The sequence below is a fragment of the Rhinolophus ferrumequinum genome, chromosome 12 (genome assembly GCF_004115265.2).
Source record: "Rhinolophus ferrumequinum isolate MPI-CBG mRhiFer1 chromosome 12, mRhiFer1_v1.p, whole genome shotgun sequence".
NCBI lineage: Eukaryota > Metazoa > Chordata > Mammalia > Chiroptera > Rhinolophidae > Rhinolophus > Rhinolophus ferrumequinum.
The window spans coordinates 80,488,740-80,507,063 of NC_046295.1; the positions used below are offsets into that span (position 1 = coordinate 80,488,740).

The 18,324-nt window shown below is 54.5% G+C and overlaps 1 protein-coding gene across 2 annotated transcripts in view; it reads right to left on the reverse strand.

Annotated features, from left to right (window-relative positions):
- Positions 1-18,273, reverse strand: part of AK8 (adenylate kinase 8) — a 115,028-nt gene extending 96,755 nt beyond the window's left edge. The window contains exons 1-5 of one of the 2 annotated variants that reach the window (XM_033123348.1): positions 18,139-18,273; positions 15,640-15,724; positions 9,366-9,415; positions 7,049-7,147; positions 177-245 (exon numbers count right to left, since the gene is read on the reverse strand). In XM_033123348.1, coding sequence (XP_032979239.1) covers positions 177-245; positions 7,049-7,147; positions 9,366-9,415; positions 15,640-15,724; positions 18,139-18,222 — 387 coding nt within the window. In that variant the 5' untranslated portion in view covers positions 18,223-18,273. Of the gene's footprint in view, positions 1-176; positions 246-7,048; positions 7,148-9,365; positions 9,416-15,639; positions 15,725-18,138 lie in introns of those variants that run through there. The other variant, XM_033123349.1, reaches the window with a different exon arrangement.
- Between the last annotated feature and the right edge of the window lie 51 nt (positions 18,274-18,324).

An 18,324-nucleotide genomic window follows, 5' to 3' on the forward strand; every position in this document is an offset into this window, starting at 1 on the left:
ACAGCCACAGGCTGACCTTCACTGAGTTCCAACTTGTCTGTTTTACCCTCCTCTGAAGGCCCGTGGTCTTCTTCACTCTAGGACATGGACGGACACACGCCCCTCACCCTCCTTTACCCAGTCACCCAGCCCCCATGTCCGCGGGAGCCATGCTGGCTCCACGCAGGCTTTCTTACCCGCTTGACACAGTCCTCCGCACGAAGGCGCTCCTGAATCAGCCTGCTGAGCAGCACGCTGGGCACTGACTGCGGGAAAGAGGACAAACGGTGAGGGCCTGAACCTGCCTGCTGAGCTGGCAGGACACAGCTGGCAGCCCTGGGACTCGGCGGAGACCTGAGGACCCAGCCATGTGGACACCAAGCTTCTGCAGGAGCCTGGCCAATGCCCCATGGCTTCTGCAAAGCCCAGGCCCACCTTCCGGGATGGGCTGCCCCCCTTTCCCTCTCCCTCTTGCTTACCAGTGCCCCCACCCAGATGCTCTCCCCCTGCCCCACCCGAGCGCCTCCAGGCTCCCTCCGAGCCTCCACCCCGAGCACTGCTGCCTCTCCTCAGGCTGGCTTGGCATATGAAGGTGGGATGAAGGACATCCTTGGGGAACACGGCATCCCGTACCCAGCTCCCAGGAGAGGGCCAGGAGCGAGGTAGGACAGAAGGCTGGAGGTCTCTGGTCTCAGGAGGAAGACAGGCCAAGTGGGGAAAGACAGATCCCAGGGAGACCCTTGGGGGCCACTGTGTCAGCCAGGGACTCAGACGACCATGGTTTGGGCCCTGGCCACCCCGAGTGACCCTGGACAAGTGCCTTCAATGCTCTGAGCCTCGGTGTCCTCACTCGTAAATGAGATGAAGACAATGAGCTTCCAAGAGTTGCCGTGAGGATTAGATGACATGATACATGTGATGAGCTTGGGACGTGCCTGGTCCCCAGCGAGGACTCAGTGCTGTGGCAATTATTGCTCCTGAGTACCCTTAATACACCCCACACGCTCCTTCCGTGGTGGGGGTCTGGAGAAGCAGCAGCTCTGCCAGGGGGCCACGGACACCTGGTGGGTGTCGCCTCCCCTTGTAGTACACAACCAGGGGCCAAAAATCTCTCCCAACTCCCACTCACATCTCCGATAAAGGCTATGGGAGGTCGGAATACATTCCAAACGCTAAGTCCCATTGCTGAGGGTGGGGGATTCATGGAACAGCCTTTCTTACTCGTGGCGACAGAATGACTGCTACAGCTCCAGCCAGCTCGGTGATCTTGGGCTGGTCTTGACCTCTCCAGGCCTCACACAACTTGCCAGAAGAAATGAGCAACAGTGCTATAATTTTTGCTTTTATTTTCTGCCCAGCATCCATTCACCCCACCTCCAGTAACACAGACCCCAAAGTTCCTTTGAGGAGTCGCCCTCTTGCCCTTCCATTGATATCATTTCAGTGGGGTCAAACCCACCCTCAGACCCAGAGGAGGGCTCTGATTAGTGCCAGCTGATCAGCATATCTCACTCCTAGCCACTGAGATCGCTTCAGAGGCTGTCCATGACCCAATCCCAGCCAGTGAGAGGCAGGCCCAGGACATGGGTGCAATCTTCAGGGACAGGCACCCTTGCTTTGCACTGGATCCAAAGCTGAGAGGATGTAAGAGCTGGAGCTGCAGCAGCCCCTGTGCAGGCATGAGGGGAATTTGAGAGAATGAAGCCAGAATAAAGGGAGAGAGAGAAACCTGGTCTCTCAACCCCAGAATGGTCTTTCCAGGGATACGCAATTAGAAGAGGAAGACAGCAGACAATGAGAGGATGAGGAAGAGGGAGCCTCTGATGGGAACCAGACTTGTAACGTGTCCACTTGAAAGTTATGGGGCTACAATGGCTTCTACTAAGTGCACAGCAAAAGTCAAGAGCAAGAGTGAGCAAGAGAGAATGAATGAATGAATGAATGAATGAATGAATGAATGACACGTATTGAAAAGAGGCCAGAGAGACAAGAAGGAGGCTAGCCAGCATCAGTCCCTGGTTCCAGCCTCTCCTAAGACACCTGTGTCCTTCCACCTGTCCTGTCCCCCACCTTGCTAATTTCTTGCTTAAGCCAGGTGTTCTCAACTTGAACGTGCATCCTGAAAGAGCTTGTTAGAGCACAGATCACCGTCCCCATCCCAGAGTTTCTGACTCAGCAGGTCTGGGGTGGAGTTGAGAATCTGCATTTCTAACAAGTTTTCAGGTGAGGCTGCTGGTCTAGGAGAACCCGTCTTAGCAAACTCAAGCACTCAAGGGCCCTACCTCACGAGGGAAGTTCCTGGAGGGAGGGTGTCTCTCTGCCCGTGGCCATATCCTCCCAGTGATCCCAGGAAACTTTCCCAGGCTGGCAAGGGTAGGGGTTGGGCAGCCCTGCCCCCACCCTCCTCGCCCCCTCCTAGCCTTTCCTGACCCCTCGTGACCCTCTTGCCTTCAGGTAGAGCCAGTTTCCACCCTGAGGCCAGTTTCTCCAGATTCGTTTCCCTTCCCTAACAAGACCTATTCAAGAGACAGCATTCAAACAGGTACTAGAACCCCGAGACTGGGTTGGGGGGAGACAGGGAGGGGATGCAAGCCAGTCAGAGAACAAGGGTTTGGGTAGATAGGGCACAGCGCCCCCTGCAGTCTGCACAGTGGGGGACAGGTCGGTGACTTTGAGCTCTACCCCTCCTGGGTGCCCCCTGCCGTGGTGCTGTCCTGATGCCAGCTTTGATGTGTCATGTCTGGGGGGGTGGGGGGAGCGAGGCTTCTCAGAGCTCTGCCAAGCTGTCTTTGCAGGAATCTGGCTTCCTCCTTCCCGAGCCCTGCCATGCTCTCCCACACCAGCCCCAAAGCCTAGCTTCTTGGGGAGAACCAGGGACAAACTGATGGAGCCGAGTGAAGCCCTTGCTGGTCACAGAGAAGGCCCGGCCCAGGCCCCTGGCCCCTCAATCTCCCGGTGAGCGGCTCGGTGACAATGGAACACGCAGCCTGCTTCCTTGCTGTCAAGGGCAGAATCAGCTGTGTTGGCTCCAATATGGGCCTTTCTTCCCCTGCCAGCTCCCGGGGCCCGGGGCCCGGGGCAGAACCCTGAGGTGCTAACCTCGGAGGTGTCTGCTGCAGTTCAGAGGCATCCAGGGTTGCGGGTTCAGACCCTGGCTCTGCCACCTAGGGCGCCTCACTTAACTTCTCCAAGACTGGCTTCCTCACCGGGATGACACGAGCCAGCGTGGTCCCATCCCCAGGCCCCACTGTCAGGGCCCCTAATGTCCCTGAGTCACCTTTGGGTGACGTTCGCTCAGGAGCCATAGGCATTTTGATCTGCAATATGAGCTTCCATCCAGAGCAGAGTCTGAGGGGAACCGTTGTAACTCCTGGTCTCCGACTCCCCCCCCCTCCCCCCCAAAGGGGCTCCTGGTGGGGAAGGAAGCCCAGCACTTGGACTTGAGCTCAGGTCAGAACTGATCAGAGAATCCTTTCAAGGCAGCTCTCACTTCAAAGTTTCTGCTGCTTCTCAGGGTTGTCAGGGAGGGTATACATGGGAGGAACTCTCCAGGTTCCGAAAGGCAGCAGGGGGTGGGGTGGCAGGAGACCAGAGGAGGAAGAGGAGACAAGACTTTGAAGGGAGCACATAGACCCCCCTACCCCCACGCCCACCCACCCCTGGCACCCAACAGGCCCGCAGAGGGAGGTGGCCTGGAAGGGAGGCCCTAAGGTGGGAACGGCCACTTTACAAGGAGCTTGAGTCTGGGCCTCGGGCTTCTCTGTCACCATCCTGGGCTGTAATTACCTCCACTACCCCAAACCTCCCAAAAAGGCCTGTCCCACACCACTGCCTTGCGTGGCTGACGGGGAACATAGAGCATATACATTTTTACAGTAGTTTAGGGTAAACAGTCAAAAACAAAAAAAGCTCTTTCCAATCCCTGGTCACCTGGAACCCAGCATGCTCAGGCATATCCCTGCCTACATGGGTTTGGTGGCCCTCTGCCTGATTCTGGAACCTTCCACTCGCGAGCATCACAGTTATGCCTTTAGGAGGCTCTGCTTAGCGTGACCGTGGTTATGGCTCCACGGAGCCCCTAAATCCTGTCGCCTGTACACTCTTCCCAGCCCAGAGGCAGCCTGGGACCCAGGAGCTGCTTAGGGAACAGCTCCTGAGAAACGAATCACCAGTCAAGCCACCGGCGGCCTGAGGCTTCCTGGCCCCAAATCCAGGGTTGTGCTCAGTTTTATGGCGCCCTCAGTCTCCCCACTGGCCAGAAGTTCCCAGGGGCAAGGAGAAGGCGCGTCTTGGGCTCTCCCCTGGCGCTGCCGGAGAGCACTTGGCAAACAGCAGGTGACTAGGAAGCACTTCAGAAACCGTTTGGAAATGCCTGCAGCACAGGCGTGTTGGTTAACAGCAGCAACCTAAGACGATTCTGCATAGGTGGGCGGAGCCAGGATTAACAGGAGAAAATTAGGCATCTGAAGGTGCTACTGCTACTTGCAAAGAACTGTAAGGGGTCCAAATCAGCGGATGATTTACAGACGACACTTAATGAGGGGACTGCCTGGCGGGCGGCCATCTGCGGCAAGGCCACGCGCAGCGGCCCAACTCGCACCCACTTGTGTTCTTCTGAACCTTTCACTCCTTCATCAGTCCTGACGTCCGCGCCTTTCATCTTCCCTCCCGCCCCATCCCCCCGTGCTTCCCAGCAAAGAACCCCAACAAGACACCCTTGAAAGCACTTCGATGTGGTCTGAAATACACTGATAATTAGCGTAATGAAACCCAGGAGGAATTTCCTGAAACTCCCTCCTCTCGTTGAATGTTATAAACCTAATAAAAGCATCTTTATCCTAGAAATAAGCCTGCCTCCCTCCTGCACCCTGAGAAGCTTATCTTCTGCACAAAATGAGATAATCCACTTCTTTCTAACACCATATTCCCACCCCCAAAAGCTGGTGTCCCCCCAAACTACAACCGCACACCCCGACTCCTGCAGGACTGTGGACTGGGAGGGGTAGAGCAGGGGGCATCACATGCCCCCCACCCCGTGGTTCCCCGCCAGGCCACATGGGGGCAGGAAGTGCTCTGGATTAAACAGTTTTAGAATTGGTTCCCTGCGGGGGTGGATGACCTTGGGGGTCTCCTTCTCTTCTATCCAGTTGCTGCAATCAGTAAACTCGGGTGGGGGGGTCTGCCTGGGTCACACCCGCGATGCGAGAACCGCTCACCTCACCAGGGCCCTCCCAGCCACGTCCGCGTTGCATGGCCTCGCCGAGCCCTCTGTCCATATCCCTCCCAGAACTGACCGGGCCCTGGGGACACCTGACCAGCTGGCCAGAGCTGATTCCCTTTCCTGAGAATTGGGCCTTGGAGCTACCTCTGTGGGTGGTCTGAACCCAGGAACAGGATGGTGGTCATGAGTGGCCTAGAAAGACAGAAGAGAGAACCATGGAGAGAATGGAGATGAAAGACGAAGTGGCCTCAGAGAGACGGAGAGAGGCCCAGGGTGGCTGCCCGATTCCTGGCCCACAGCCCACGAGGTGGTGCTTCCTCTGTCCAGGTCCCAGGAGCCAGTGTATCTCCCTTCTGATCCTCCTTTCTGCCCTGAGCAACCAAGGGCTGGCCAGAACAGTTGTCCCACCGGCCACCATTCACCGGAGGCCCATGGGGCCTGGAAACTCCTTCCAAGTTCAGTGACCAGGAAGAGCGACCACACAGCCACGTGGTAAAGACCTCGCCCATCGAAACACAGATGAAGCTGGGCCACTGGCTCCCAGCGCAGCCTGCAGCCCTGCAGAGGCTGCTGGGGCCAAGTTAGGGGGTCCCCAGGCCCGAACCCCGCCCTGGCCCTGGGCAATTCCTTTATCTCCACAGGCTTTTGAGTAGGGAGATGAGGGGGGGAACGCGGAGGCCCAGAAAGCGCCCAGCACACACTCAGGACTCAGCAGACACAAGGTCCTCACTGCTCTCAGCTGTCTCCCCTCACACACAGGGTGCAGCCTGGGTCTTGTGAATGTGCACGAGACCCTGCGGCTGTGCCCTGAATGTCTGTGGCCCCTGCAGCCCAATCATGTGTTGAAATGTCAACCCTCACAGTGACAGTATTGGAAGGCGGGGCCTACGGAGGTGATGTGGGTGGAGCCCCGTGAATGGGGGTGGTGCCCTCGTACAAGGGGCCCCAGAGAGCTCCCTGGCCCCTTCTGCCATGTGAGCACACAGGACAAGACGACCGTCAGCAGACGCTGAATCTGCTGGCGCCCTGATCTGGGACTCCAGCTTCCAGAACTGAGAGATAGGACTTGTCCTTTGCAAGACACCCAGCCTGTGGTATTTTGTGAACGCTGCCCGACAAGACTGACGCCTGCTTATGCTCCAAGGGGGATTTTAAAGAAACATTTTAAAGTTTCTATTTGCATTAAAGAGAAGCAACATGATGAAGCCCTATATTTCCCTTTTGATAAAAAAATGTCTTTCAAATACAGGGTGGGTGGGATTTTGGAAACAGAACACCCGTCCTTTATGGGATGTGTGTGAGAGGGACAGCGTGGGCGGGGCTGCCTGACCCCGCCCACCAGGAGGGCGGCCCCTGTGCTCAGGCAGCCCTGCCGTGCTAGCCCTGAGGTGCTGTGCGTGCGTGGGGTCTTTCCACCCGGGAGAGCGCTGGATTTCCGCGCTTTCAGCTGCCGCCCAGCTCAGCTCTCACGTCCTGGCACAGGCCAGCAGGTGCACCAGCTGTAGGACGGAGCCCCTGCCCGCCCCCATCCTTACCCCCACACACATCCACGCCCACCTGATTTAACCAGAAGAGAAGGAACAAGCCTGGGCCCCTCGGTCAGTACAAAAATGGCCTCCTCACTCCACTGCTGATTCTTTCCCACCAAAAACTCCTCACCCCAGTACCCACCAGCATATATGCGTCCTGCTTAAGAATTCTCTCCTTCCTTCCATCACCTCCTGCCTGTATCTCATCTTACCCCAGCACTTGCTCTCATTTAATCCAACAGGAAATGGAAATTAACAGGGGGGAGGGGCAGGTGATGGGGGAGCCTTGGGAACTCTCACTCCCCGGGGCCAGTCCCACCTTCATTTTCTGGTAACACGCCAGAGAGGAAAAGTCTTTTGCTATCAAGTTCTCCATGGTGAGAAGATTGCTTTTCAGATGTTTGCAAAGCCACATTGCCTGAAGAAAGAAAAGAGGAAAAGAAAATTTCAGTGAAAGCTATAATTAAGCGAACTCCATCATACTGCTTAGGCCTTCCCATACTCTACTAGAACAGATGGGCCACAGGGAAACATCATTATTTCTGGCAGGAGGAAGACCACCCAGGGAGACAAACCCATAAAGTAACCCTCAGCCTAGGAATTCTGCTCCCGTGCTCTCTCCCCTTCAACTAGCCACTGGCTCCTAACGGAGCTGGAAAACCCACAAAGGGGCGATGCTTTAGCTGTCCTGGGCATACCTTTCCAAGCTCTGTGGACAATGAGTTTGTAATGCAAGAAAGCCTTCTAACAGGAAATGCAGGGCTAGGACCTACATATGGGTCACAACCACACTCTTAAAGGTTGGGAGGTGACCTATTCTGGCCAACTGTGCATTTAGTTAATTCATGACTATTATTTACACAAGGGAATAATGAACTTGAAGGAATAACAATGCATAAAATGTTCTTAATACCAAGATTATATTGATGACCATTTTGGTGTCAGGATGATTCCGAGGGCCCTGAAGGTCCCCGGGCAGGTACGAACCTTACTTCTCTCTGTTCCTCAAGCTGGGACATGTCGATGACGCCATCAGGAAAGAGCCCTGTGGGGTCCTCATTGGGACTCTACTATGTATCATCTTATTGTGACATTAGGTTCTGCGTGTCTGCATAGAGCAGTCAGGGGCAGGGACAGCGAATTCACCAAAAGGTGACAAGCTACAAGCTGCAACACCAGCTAAGCGCTGTCGGGCCCTGACTTTGGCCAAGTTGGGACTTGACAGAAGACGGTCTCTGCTCTGAGTCACAAGTGCTTCATGAATTCAACCCTGTGATCAGAGAAGAGCCAGAGCCAGGAAGGAAGCAAGGTGGTCCAAGAGTATCCTTCACCAAATGATAGCTCTCACGCTGAGCAACCCGGCTCTGCTTTTACACAGCTCCCTGAGCCTGTCTGTCGGGGTGCAGAGGCTACCACCCTACTTCCCAGGGTCAGAATCCCCCTCGGAAGCTGGTCAACCAGCTTCCTGGGCCTCCCCAGGGGACTCTGATGAGGCGAACCTGGTGGGGAGTCGGGAACCTGCGTTTTCCAAAGCACCCTGGTAACGCTCGCTTGTGCTGGCCAGGTCTGGGAGCCCCAGTAAAAGAGCAATTCTAACAGCAAAACAGCGGCTCAGGCGGGAGGACTGCAGATAGGAGTGAAAGCTGACAGCCTGGTCCTGCAGATCAAAGTAGAAAAACTGCAGAGAGAGACTGACAGATGGATAGAAAGACAGACAGGTGCACAGAACAGGGAGGGACACTAACTCTGAAGCAGAGCAGAGGCAGGTTATTTTGTGCAAGGATCGGCCATCTTAATTCCTTTGCAGAATAAAGCAAAATGCCAGCTAATCAGGGAAACAGCCTGCTACATTCTCCAGGGCTGGGACAAGGGCTCAGCAATGACAGTCACCCAGGGAGGGGTACCCGGCTTTTAAAAGACACAAAGAGTCCCATCTCAGATGACTGAAGTGTTAACAAAATTTGGGCACTTCAGAAAAAGGCGCTTAAAGATTAAAACCGCAGGTAGGATGAAGCACACCGTTTCAGGGACAGGGGTCTCCTCCAAGGAGGGAGAGACAGAAAAGGGGTGAGATGGGATGCCGTGTTCTCGGTGTATTTAAAGTTGGCTTTCAAATGGAAAAAGGGTCATCAAAACGAGTGCGGCAAAATGATAGGTTCCTGTAACCTCTGGGCGTTTCTATGCTTTTCTGATTGGCTGAACTAGTTCATAATTAAAACTTGAAGAGCAAATCTGGAGATTCCATGCCAAAGGTCTTTGACATGTGTACGCTGTCTGACCCAGCACTCTGACTTCCAGGGCTTTCTCCTTAGGTTAATACTAAGGCTGTGCAAAGACACAGTCCTGTCGCCATGAGAAACCCCTGCAAGGTAGATCCCAAAATGTTCAAATAAGGCTTATCTCTGGATGGTTGAAGAATTATAGTTTCTGGGTTTTGTTGTTTTGGTTTTGTTTTTTTAGTATTTTCTAGGTTTTCTACCATGAACACATACTGCCTCTTGCAGTAAGAAAATAAGAAGCCAGAGGAGAATCAGCAAAGCTCAGCAGTGCTGAAATCAGGGACGCGCAGTCTCATCCCAGCTCTGCAGCCTAAGTGACAGATGACAGCATCACAACACTTCATACAACACACTTACGATAGTTGTTTTCCCCGCGGCAGGTGGACCTAACACCACAATCTTCGGCACTGTAGAATAGAAAGATTTGAATGTCACTGCACCATGTGACAAAGCAACCTCCCACGTCTGTGCTGCTCTGGGTGCATCATTTCTTTCCTCCCCAGATTTCATTTTCTGCAAGTGACACGGTCGTTTGTAACCCAGTGCTTCAGAGACCCTCTCGCCATACAACATATTCTCTGTGTTTAGAGAGGTAAGTGATCACGGAGCTGGTTTATTTTTCTGTCTCTGAGGGGACACGGACATGGTAACTTGTTTGCTAAACTAATAAATATCAAGAACAATTGAGATTTCAAACACCATAAAGCATTTTAAACAGGGACTTCGTCTCGGGGACACGCTCTCAAATAAAGCTGTATTTTATGTAAATCGACCTTTGAGGCTTGGTTTTTTTAAAATATATTTATGCCTTTTTATTTAGCAAATTGTATTTCCCCATCATTTTACGGAGGCAAATAATGGAGGAAAGCCGGCAGTGTATGGGCCAGATTTATAAAACCCCAGCTAGGAAAATCTAGGTTTTCAAATATGGGCATTTTGATGCAAATAGAAACACCGGCTGCTTGCTTCACCCTGAGACTCGTGGCTCCGGCAGGCTTTTGGCCACGCAGAATTCTTGAAGTGGCTACCGGACCACTGAGTGGGTGCTGGCTGCTGGAAAAGACCAGCATCTCAAGAAGAGTGTGGGAGGTGTGTGCACTTGGGTCAAAATAAAGGAAACAGAATGTGGCACCTGCACAGGGGATGCGCTGACGGCTACCTTGATCGTGTCACCCTTCCCCCTAACTACGGGGGTGGGGAGGGGCGCAGAACAGCCACTGTCAGGCAGGGCCCTGAGCCCGGCCCCCTGAGCCCGGCCCCCTGAGCCCCTAACGTCTGCAAGCAGAGCCCATTCCTGCCAGGCCACCGGGAAAGAACCCATCCATGCAGAGACCTGATCTGGCGGTGAACACTGAGAAGGAACTAGAGTGTCCACGACGTAACGACCAGCCAGACTGCTTGCGTTTAAATTCACAGCTCCGTCTGGTTTTCAGGGAACACATGGAGGAAAAGTTCAAGATAATTCAGTGATTCACTCCACACAACTCACTGAGCGCCTCTTCTGTGCTCAGCACTGGGCTGCATGCTGCCGAGAGAGTAAGGTGGGCCACAGGCCCTGGTGACAGTCGAGAGGTGACGCGTTCGACGAGCCCCGACAGGGAGCAGTGGTCCTGTGCCCGCCTCCAACGACGGAACTGCTCTCCCCGGAACACGAATGACATGGGACACAGGTCATGGCCTTCTGCTTTACTTGGTTTTGACGTGTCTCCAATAACTGCTTTAGGACACTGTTGTTTTCTACATCTCTCAACATTTGTGAGTCTGGTTCATGGCCCTGTCAATGTGTGAAACATGGGTAACTTGCGTCTTGCCTGTGGAGGCTGATGTGAACTAACAGGAGCGTGGGGGCCGGAAGGCCGAGGACGGGGTGGGCCAGGGGCACCTCCTGCCACCTGGCCAACGGCCGGGACACGCGCGACACCCCAGTGCAGCACACGTCTGCACGCACTCCTCTCAAGGCTCGGCTGTACTGCGTCCTGCCCTCCTCAGTATGGCAGACTCAGCTTCCAGTTTTCTTCTGGCCAAAGGGCTCTGTGTCCCTTTATGTCCTCTTGGTCCCGGAGGGGCACGACCTCGATAGCAGGCTGGGACGTGTCCTGCTCACGCGAACAGCCTCGCCTCGCTGGGGACCCAGAACACAACCTGGCAGCCCTGAGCAATCCTCTCCCTTGACCTGGAGCTTCCCTTTTCCTCCTGAAGATGTTTTCCATGTTCCTACCTTGTCACTTGTCATCTCCACATCAAGAATGCCCCCCTCACCCCAATCCAGCCTCACCCACCCAGCCCCACTGGCTTCCTTCCCTACTCATGACCAAGAGGCTGGCTGCTACTTACTGGTCGCCTTGGGAAGGTTTGTGCCACAGCTGGGCAGCCGGTGGCAGCACGATGCCCCACCAAATGAACGGCAGGCTCCCTGAAGGCAGGGACCAAGTCTCATCCTCCTTTCCAGCAGCCAGGACAGCAAGGAGCCATGCACAGAGCAGGACCTGCAGTGGCCTCCTCGGCTGTCCCCTCCCTTTCTGTGGTTACTGAGGTTTTGTCACCTTTGTCACCACCATTACTTCCTCCAGACAAAGATGCCCTCTGCCACTTGGCATTCTTCGGTCCATCTCGCAGGAACCAGATGCAGCCGAGTGGAGCAGGGGGGGTGTTTACTCAAAGGCCAGCGTGGCTCACAGAATCCTGCACAGGCAGGAACCAGGCCCAGGGCCACCGCACCAGGAACAATGCCCCACGTAAGGCCGCCGAGTGGTGCAGGGCATGTAGCACCGATGCACTGGGTGCCAGACACTGCAGCCGGTGCTGTAATGACACTCACGTTTGGGGGTTAGGGGGCTGCCACCGGTCACGCCAACACTGTCACTAGGAGCCAGGCCCTGCAGGGTGGCCAGGGACAGCGCCTCCCAGACCATGTCCAGAGTCTGGGCTCACCTGGCCGGGGAAGCTCAGGACTCATGTCCAGGGAAGGCATTTCAGCTGCTGGGCCGGGAGCTAGGGCAGGGACTCCCAGGCCGTGCTCTGCAAGACCTTGAACCTGGGGCAGCGCCTTCCGGGCTCCCAACCTGGATGAGAGAAGCCATAGCAGGTGGAAAATACTGCTTACAGGATGAGTGTGGAAATGAGGTGGCTTTGGGGACACTTGGTTGGCTGAGATGATAAGGGAAGCTTGGAACTAGGGTGCCACGGAAGGTTTGGGGGAGGGGTAGCGTTCGAGCAGCAGGGAGGGTGGTCGAGGGCAGAAGGGCCTCGTGCACTGAAGCAAAGAGCTTACTCGGACATGACGAGAAGGCCTGTTTGCCAAAGCCAGAGTGGGGGTGCAATGGGGGACGGGGTCTGGCTCGTGTGCCCATCTCCTGGCCGCCTCTCTAACCACAGGCCTCCACCGAAGTTCCTCAGAACCTGGGCTGGACCCAACAGGGCTGAGGGCCTGCAGAACCCAAGGAGAAGGGAGACGCACCTCTGCAAGAGCGGTCAGGGAACGACACCCAAGTCACACATTCGTCCTGACCAAGTGACAGCGTTCAAAGGCTACTGGGAAACCCCTCCCCCTTCCGGGCTACTATAAGTGGCGCCCAAATTGTACACAGCTGTGGAAATGCTTCAAAAGGGGAACGTCCACGGCCTCCCCCACAATTTCTCGCACACATTTATGTGTTTAATTTCAGTTTCTTAAAATCTAACACCTTGAAACTCCAGCCCTGCTCATGAGTAATTATTTATAAACAGTGTCATAAAGGCTGCTTGACTGCCAAGAGTAATCAACTTCTTCCAACCACTTCAAAGGAAATCAAAAAACCTTTCCATCCACAGATCCTTTTGAGGTTTAACTAGGAGCATGATTTAAAATTCACAAGAAAACCCTTAGGTATTGGAGTTCTAATACACAGCTTTCTTGGACAAACGTTTGATAAAAACCGAAACATACCATAATACACACCGTCGCCTGCTCTAATATTGCCCAGGGCTACTGTAAATGCTCACTTTGTACTAAATCTGCTTTTCTCACGGTGAAGGGGCTGCCAGCCTAAGTGCGGGTGGCTCCCCTAGTTCCCTGTGTGCTTGCTCACTCACCGGGAGGAGTCTGGAACCTTCTCTCCCTCTGCACCAGCCACTGGGCCTGTCGCTGTGAAGCCCGGACCACCCAACACCCATGCCCAGGAAGCAGAGGGTCGAGAGCCGAGAGCCGGCTTCGGTAACAAAGGCCACTGTGTGACTCATGACTCGACAGAGGCGTGACAATCTAACCCAGGGCAGGGGAAACGCTCGCTGAGTGACAGGGGACCTCTCCGTGCCTGCTGTCCGACTTCTAGAACACATGGGGGTTGGGCTAAACCGTTTCCAGCTTCCCCGCACTCCTAGAAAAAGCACAAAAGTGTGGTCCTCTCCACTGCCTCCCCTCCACCTTCTCGTTTTTGCTTCACTTGTAGGTGGAGGGCGGGGCACGGGGGGAAAACCCACAGATGTCCCTCTGTTCTTTTCACTTAAGTGAGTGGGGCTTGAGCCAAAGGGCCAAGATGCTCCAATGTCCATAAAAGCTCTCAGCCAAAGGCCTGAGAGTGTGGGGACAGATCAGCACCCCAATGACTCTGCTCCCTGTGACAGAGCATGTGGCCCAAACCTCGCCTCCTCTATCCAAGAGGACAAGTAGGAGGCCGGCCCCAGCTGGAGCTGACCCAAGCAGGTCCAGATGCTTCAGCCAACTTGAGAGCAACAGAGCGGGGTAACGTGGAGAAAGGGGCCCAGGCTCCATGGAGGGCAGCCTTGGAAAGCCACGAGACCCATGAATGACAGGGGGGCGGGAGGTAGTGAAGGACGCACGGAGGCGGCCGCACTGCGTCCAAAGCAGAAAAATGAGGTTTGAATTGAAACACTCTGGTGAAGTGGATAGTTGGACACTGAAAATATCTGCACACAGAGGAGCAAGATCAAAACATAAAGATGGAACTGGTCTCAAATACCAGGCTCTTGAATTTCCAGCCGGGCAGACTGGCTAAGCTCCGAGGTTCAAGGTGAACACACAGCGTGGCACATTCACCCCTAATCAAGACGTTTCAAACCATCACAATGCTACTTGGGGTTCAAAGTTATAGTTTTGTCAAGTGCAATTTTAATTTCGAAAGATCTCATTAAGCTTTTCACAGGTGGAAGCTCTAACATTGCCCCACCTGAAGCTCTGAGTGAGTGTCGGGGCCCTGCCATTTCCACAGCCCACCCGTGTCTGAGGCATCCTTCCCGTGGCTGCCGCCGACCAGTCACCAGAGACCATGCCAGAGCTTCGCCACCTCCATCTCAGTCTGTCTGGTAACCAAACATGCCCATTTTACGAATGAGGAAACCAAGGCCAAGAGAGCAGAGCCCTCTCACCATTTCTTTACATGTTCACAAGTTGAACATGGGCGGAAATGCTCCCAGCAGCCCTCACACAGCAGAGCCCCAGGGCAGGGGGTTTGGGAGGCTGGGGGGTGGGGTGGGGGGTAGGGAGTAAGCAGTGCAGTGTGCAGCAGGCCCCCAGGAAGAAAGGAAGGTGGCTTAACACCCACCCTGCAGAACAGGAGACCCTCCCACCCGCATGAACCAGAGACTGTAGGCCTCTTGAAAGGGTCTTTGTGGGGCAAAGTGAATCACGGCGGGAGGCAGAAAGGCAGGGTGAAGGTCCCCTCCTGGGACCCCTGGGGTCACGGCTCTGTGCCCACTGGGGCTTACGGGCTCACAATCAATGTCCATTCTCAATTCTGGCCATCTAGAGGCTCAGAAAAAGGCACTGCTGGGGCTCTCTTTGGACAACCTTGCGGAGGTCTGTGAACCGGCTCCTCCACGCTCTGCACCAAGCCTGACACTGCATGGGGGCTGCAGGCAGAGCTCCCAGAAAAGGCCAGGTGCGCAGGGCTCCCCTGTGAGGGGGAGCTCTCCTCTCTCTTACTGACTTTTTAAACTACTTAGTGTCCTTTCTCATCTCGGGCTTCTGAGCCCCACACTGGCATATCAGGTCTGCATCCCTCTCAGCTGCACCAAGCGCTAATTTCACTGGTGCCTGGTAGCTCCTTCAAAGTGGTTAGTGCTCCAATGAAAGAAACATCAAAGCTCCGAGAGCCCAGTTCTCCTGGCAGCTCCTGGGATGCAATGACCCTCCGTCACGTGGCAAATCCCGTGGAAGGGAGCCGCTTCTCCCCACTCCCTGGGTTTGGGCTCTGGCTTTGGGTCCGGCTGACCTGCACTCGGGCCAAGATGTGGGGAGCTCTGGAACTGATTAACGGGCACTGATAATGAGACCATCAGGAAAATCCAAATGCTGCCTGTCTAGGTAGACCAGAAACCAAATTTACACCTGACAAGTGGAATGATCACAGAGCTCAAACCCAACAGGCGACATCAGATGGGCTGTGCGAAAGCATTAATAATTGATTCCATGGGCCATTCTGAGGTTTTCATTTTCATAACTTGGCAAGAGAATTTTTATTAGCTGTACTAATAAGAAATTAAGGCATTTTTCAATTAACCACCACCCCAAGTTGCCAAAACCCCTGCCCACCCTGTTCTGACATCCTTTCAGACACAGGAGTGCAGAGTGGGTCACAGCTGTTCCCAGGAGAAGGGGGCGCCCCCCACCCCACCCCCCGCCTCTCGTGCTCACCATTATCGTTGTTTTGGTATAAGTAATCAATCATGAACGGGATGGGCTCCTCGGGCCGGTGGATCAGTAGTTGCTCCAGCATGTTCTGTGGGCACAGGGCAGACACCCAGGTGGTTAACACCTGCAGGGGCACCCATGACCCCAAGCTCAGGTGGCCCAGGACCTGGTCACTATGGCCTAATCACTGCACCTCACCAATATACCTTCAACTTGGGACCTAGCACCTGCCCCAGCTGGCAGCTGCTTGCATGCCATGAGCACAGGCATGCGGGAGGGGCCGTGTAGTACTGCTGGGGAGGCGGCGGGAGGGACCATGCCCGACTCAGTCGGGCCAGGGCCTGCTCCCCTCCGTCCCTTTGTACTTCCCAGACCAGTCTTCTCTCTCTCTCGGTTCCTTCTCATGCATCCCAGAGCCTTAGCAAACGCTGCTCCCTCATCTTGGACTGCGTTTCCTCAGTCCTCAGGTCTCAATGGAAAAGAACCTTCCTGCTCACACTCACTAGGTAAATCCTGCCACTTGCGCCTGCAGCCCGTGCGTACCGCTACTGCCTCGCCCTTGTCCCAGTGCTGGCACAATCACAGCAGGTGTCCAGTGCAGATGTCTGCAGAGGGACATGGCCCTCACTGCTACCGGTGTCCCTCCACAGGGGGACAGAATATTTACCAGCCAAATATCTAACCAATCCTGGGATAGCCTGGCCATTTCATTCCAAGAGAAAGAGCTTCCACGGTCCCAGAACAAAAGGCACAGAAATGAACCAGGTAGCTGAGAGGAGCTCGGCTGGTACAATAGGGCACCCTTTCACCCTAGGGACAAGCAGGGAGGGTCTTTAGCCCTGGGAGCGCAGAGGGAGTGTGGGGCAGTAAAAAGAGCACTGAACTGTAGGAAGTCCTAGCCCCGCTCTGTCTCACCAGCAAGCCCCTTCCCTTCTCTGGGCCTCAGCTTCCCCACCTGTTAAATGGCACGTTTGGATGAGGTCGTTGGTCATATATCACTGGTGAGATGGTGTGAGATGACTTTAGATGGTTCACAGATGAATATTCTTAATTTCACTTTTAAATAGCTGTATATCAAATGTGTGTATTAGAAAAATACATCAAACCTATGATTTCAAGGATACCGTTTAGGACGAAGCAGAATAAGTTACTCAATTTTTAAAAAGTGGGTTGATTTAAAGAAATAATTAGGTTAAAATGGCAACGTGGTGGTAGTTACATGAATCTATACAGGTGATAAAATTTCATAGAACCATAAACACACAAAAAAAACGAGTGCAGGTAAAAATGGCTGAAATCCAGTGAAAGCCTATAGTCTAGTTAAGTCTTGTACCACCCTCAGGGTCCCGGTTTTCACAATGTACTGGTTATGTTAGATGTATTCCTGGGGGGATTTGGGGGAAGGACACACCAGAACATCAGACTATTTTTGTAGCATTCTGTGGGTCTGAAATTATTTTAAAATTTAAAGTGTAAAAAGCAGAAATGGTAAAACAAACAAACAAACAAACAAACAAACAAAAACCATGGAGGGAACACACCAATGACTGCAGACAGGAAATACTGGACTAAACGTTTTCCGGGACTGCTCCTTCTAGCAAGCACTCTGAGATCCACCTGGTTGTCTAGAGCAGACCACAGAGCCCCTAGGAGCTCCCCCATCCCGCTCACCACCCATTTTCTTTACTTTGATTGGCCACTCGGTTTTAGAAATTTTTCTCTCTTTTCCTCTATCAGTTAACACTTTCTAAAGGAAACATGTTTGCTAGAGCAATGATGCCCGTGGGAGTGGGGCAGAGCCCGAGGAGCAGACAAATGCTCTGGAAGCTGGGCTCCTGGGTCCCCCTGGCCCTCAGAACCTGAGAGGCTAGACAGCTCCTGAAAGCCTTTACCTCTAGGTGCAGAAGGGACACCAGCAGAACACCTGGGGTGGGGCTCTGCCTAAGGTCACACAGGGAGTGGGGGCCAGTCAGGTCAGGTACCCAGGAGGAGAGCTTGGGAGCTCCTGGCTCCAGGGAGGAAGAGCCAGGGGAGAAATGCTGCTGTCCAGACCACAGGGCTGCTGTCTCAGGAGGAGGCCATCTCAGAGGATGGGGATGCCACCTTGATCACGGACAATCCCCAGCTCTGAAACCAACACTACAGACCTCCGGGGAACGGTCAGCGCCGCATGAGACCCCTGGAGAGCACCTCTTGCATCCCGGCATTTCACAGACGGGGGAACTGAGCAGAGGGAGGAACTTGTTCCAGGCCATCCAGCCGGCTGGCGCGGAGCCAGGACCAAATCCTGGTCAGGAGAGCCTACCCCCAGAGTGAGGGATCCTTCGGGGTCACAGCGGAAGAGGAGTCAGACTCCCCAAGTTAGGCAATCTCGTGGGTTAACAAACGTGGCCCCCCAGCTGCAAGATCACCGGCGCGGGGCCTGATTGTCACCCTGGTACCGCGACAGAGGTTCCCCGGCCGCCGCCCCGTGTCGCGACAGGGCGGGGCTGCCCGGGTCACCTGCATCATCTCGAAGACGTGGTTCGCCTCCCCGTACTGGGGCATTTCCGGGGGGATGCGATGCGGGGCTGTGGTCGCGTCCATGCTACCACTGTGCAGGGCGGCCGTTCCCTGGTGACCGCGTCGCTAGGGGCGCCGCTCCTTGACGTCATCGGCGCGCGCCGCCCCTAGTGACTGCGGTCGCTA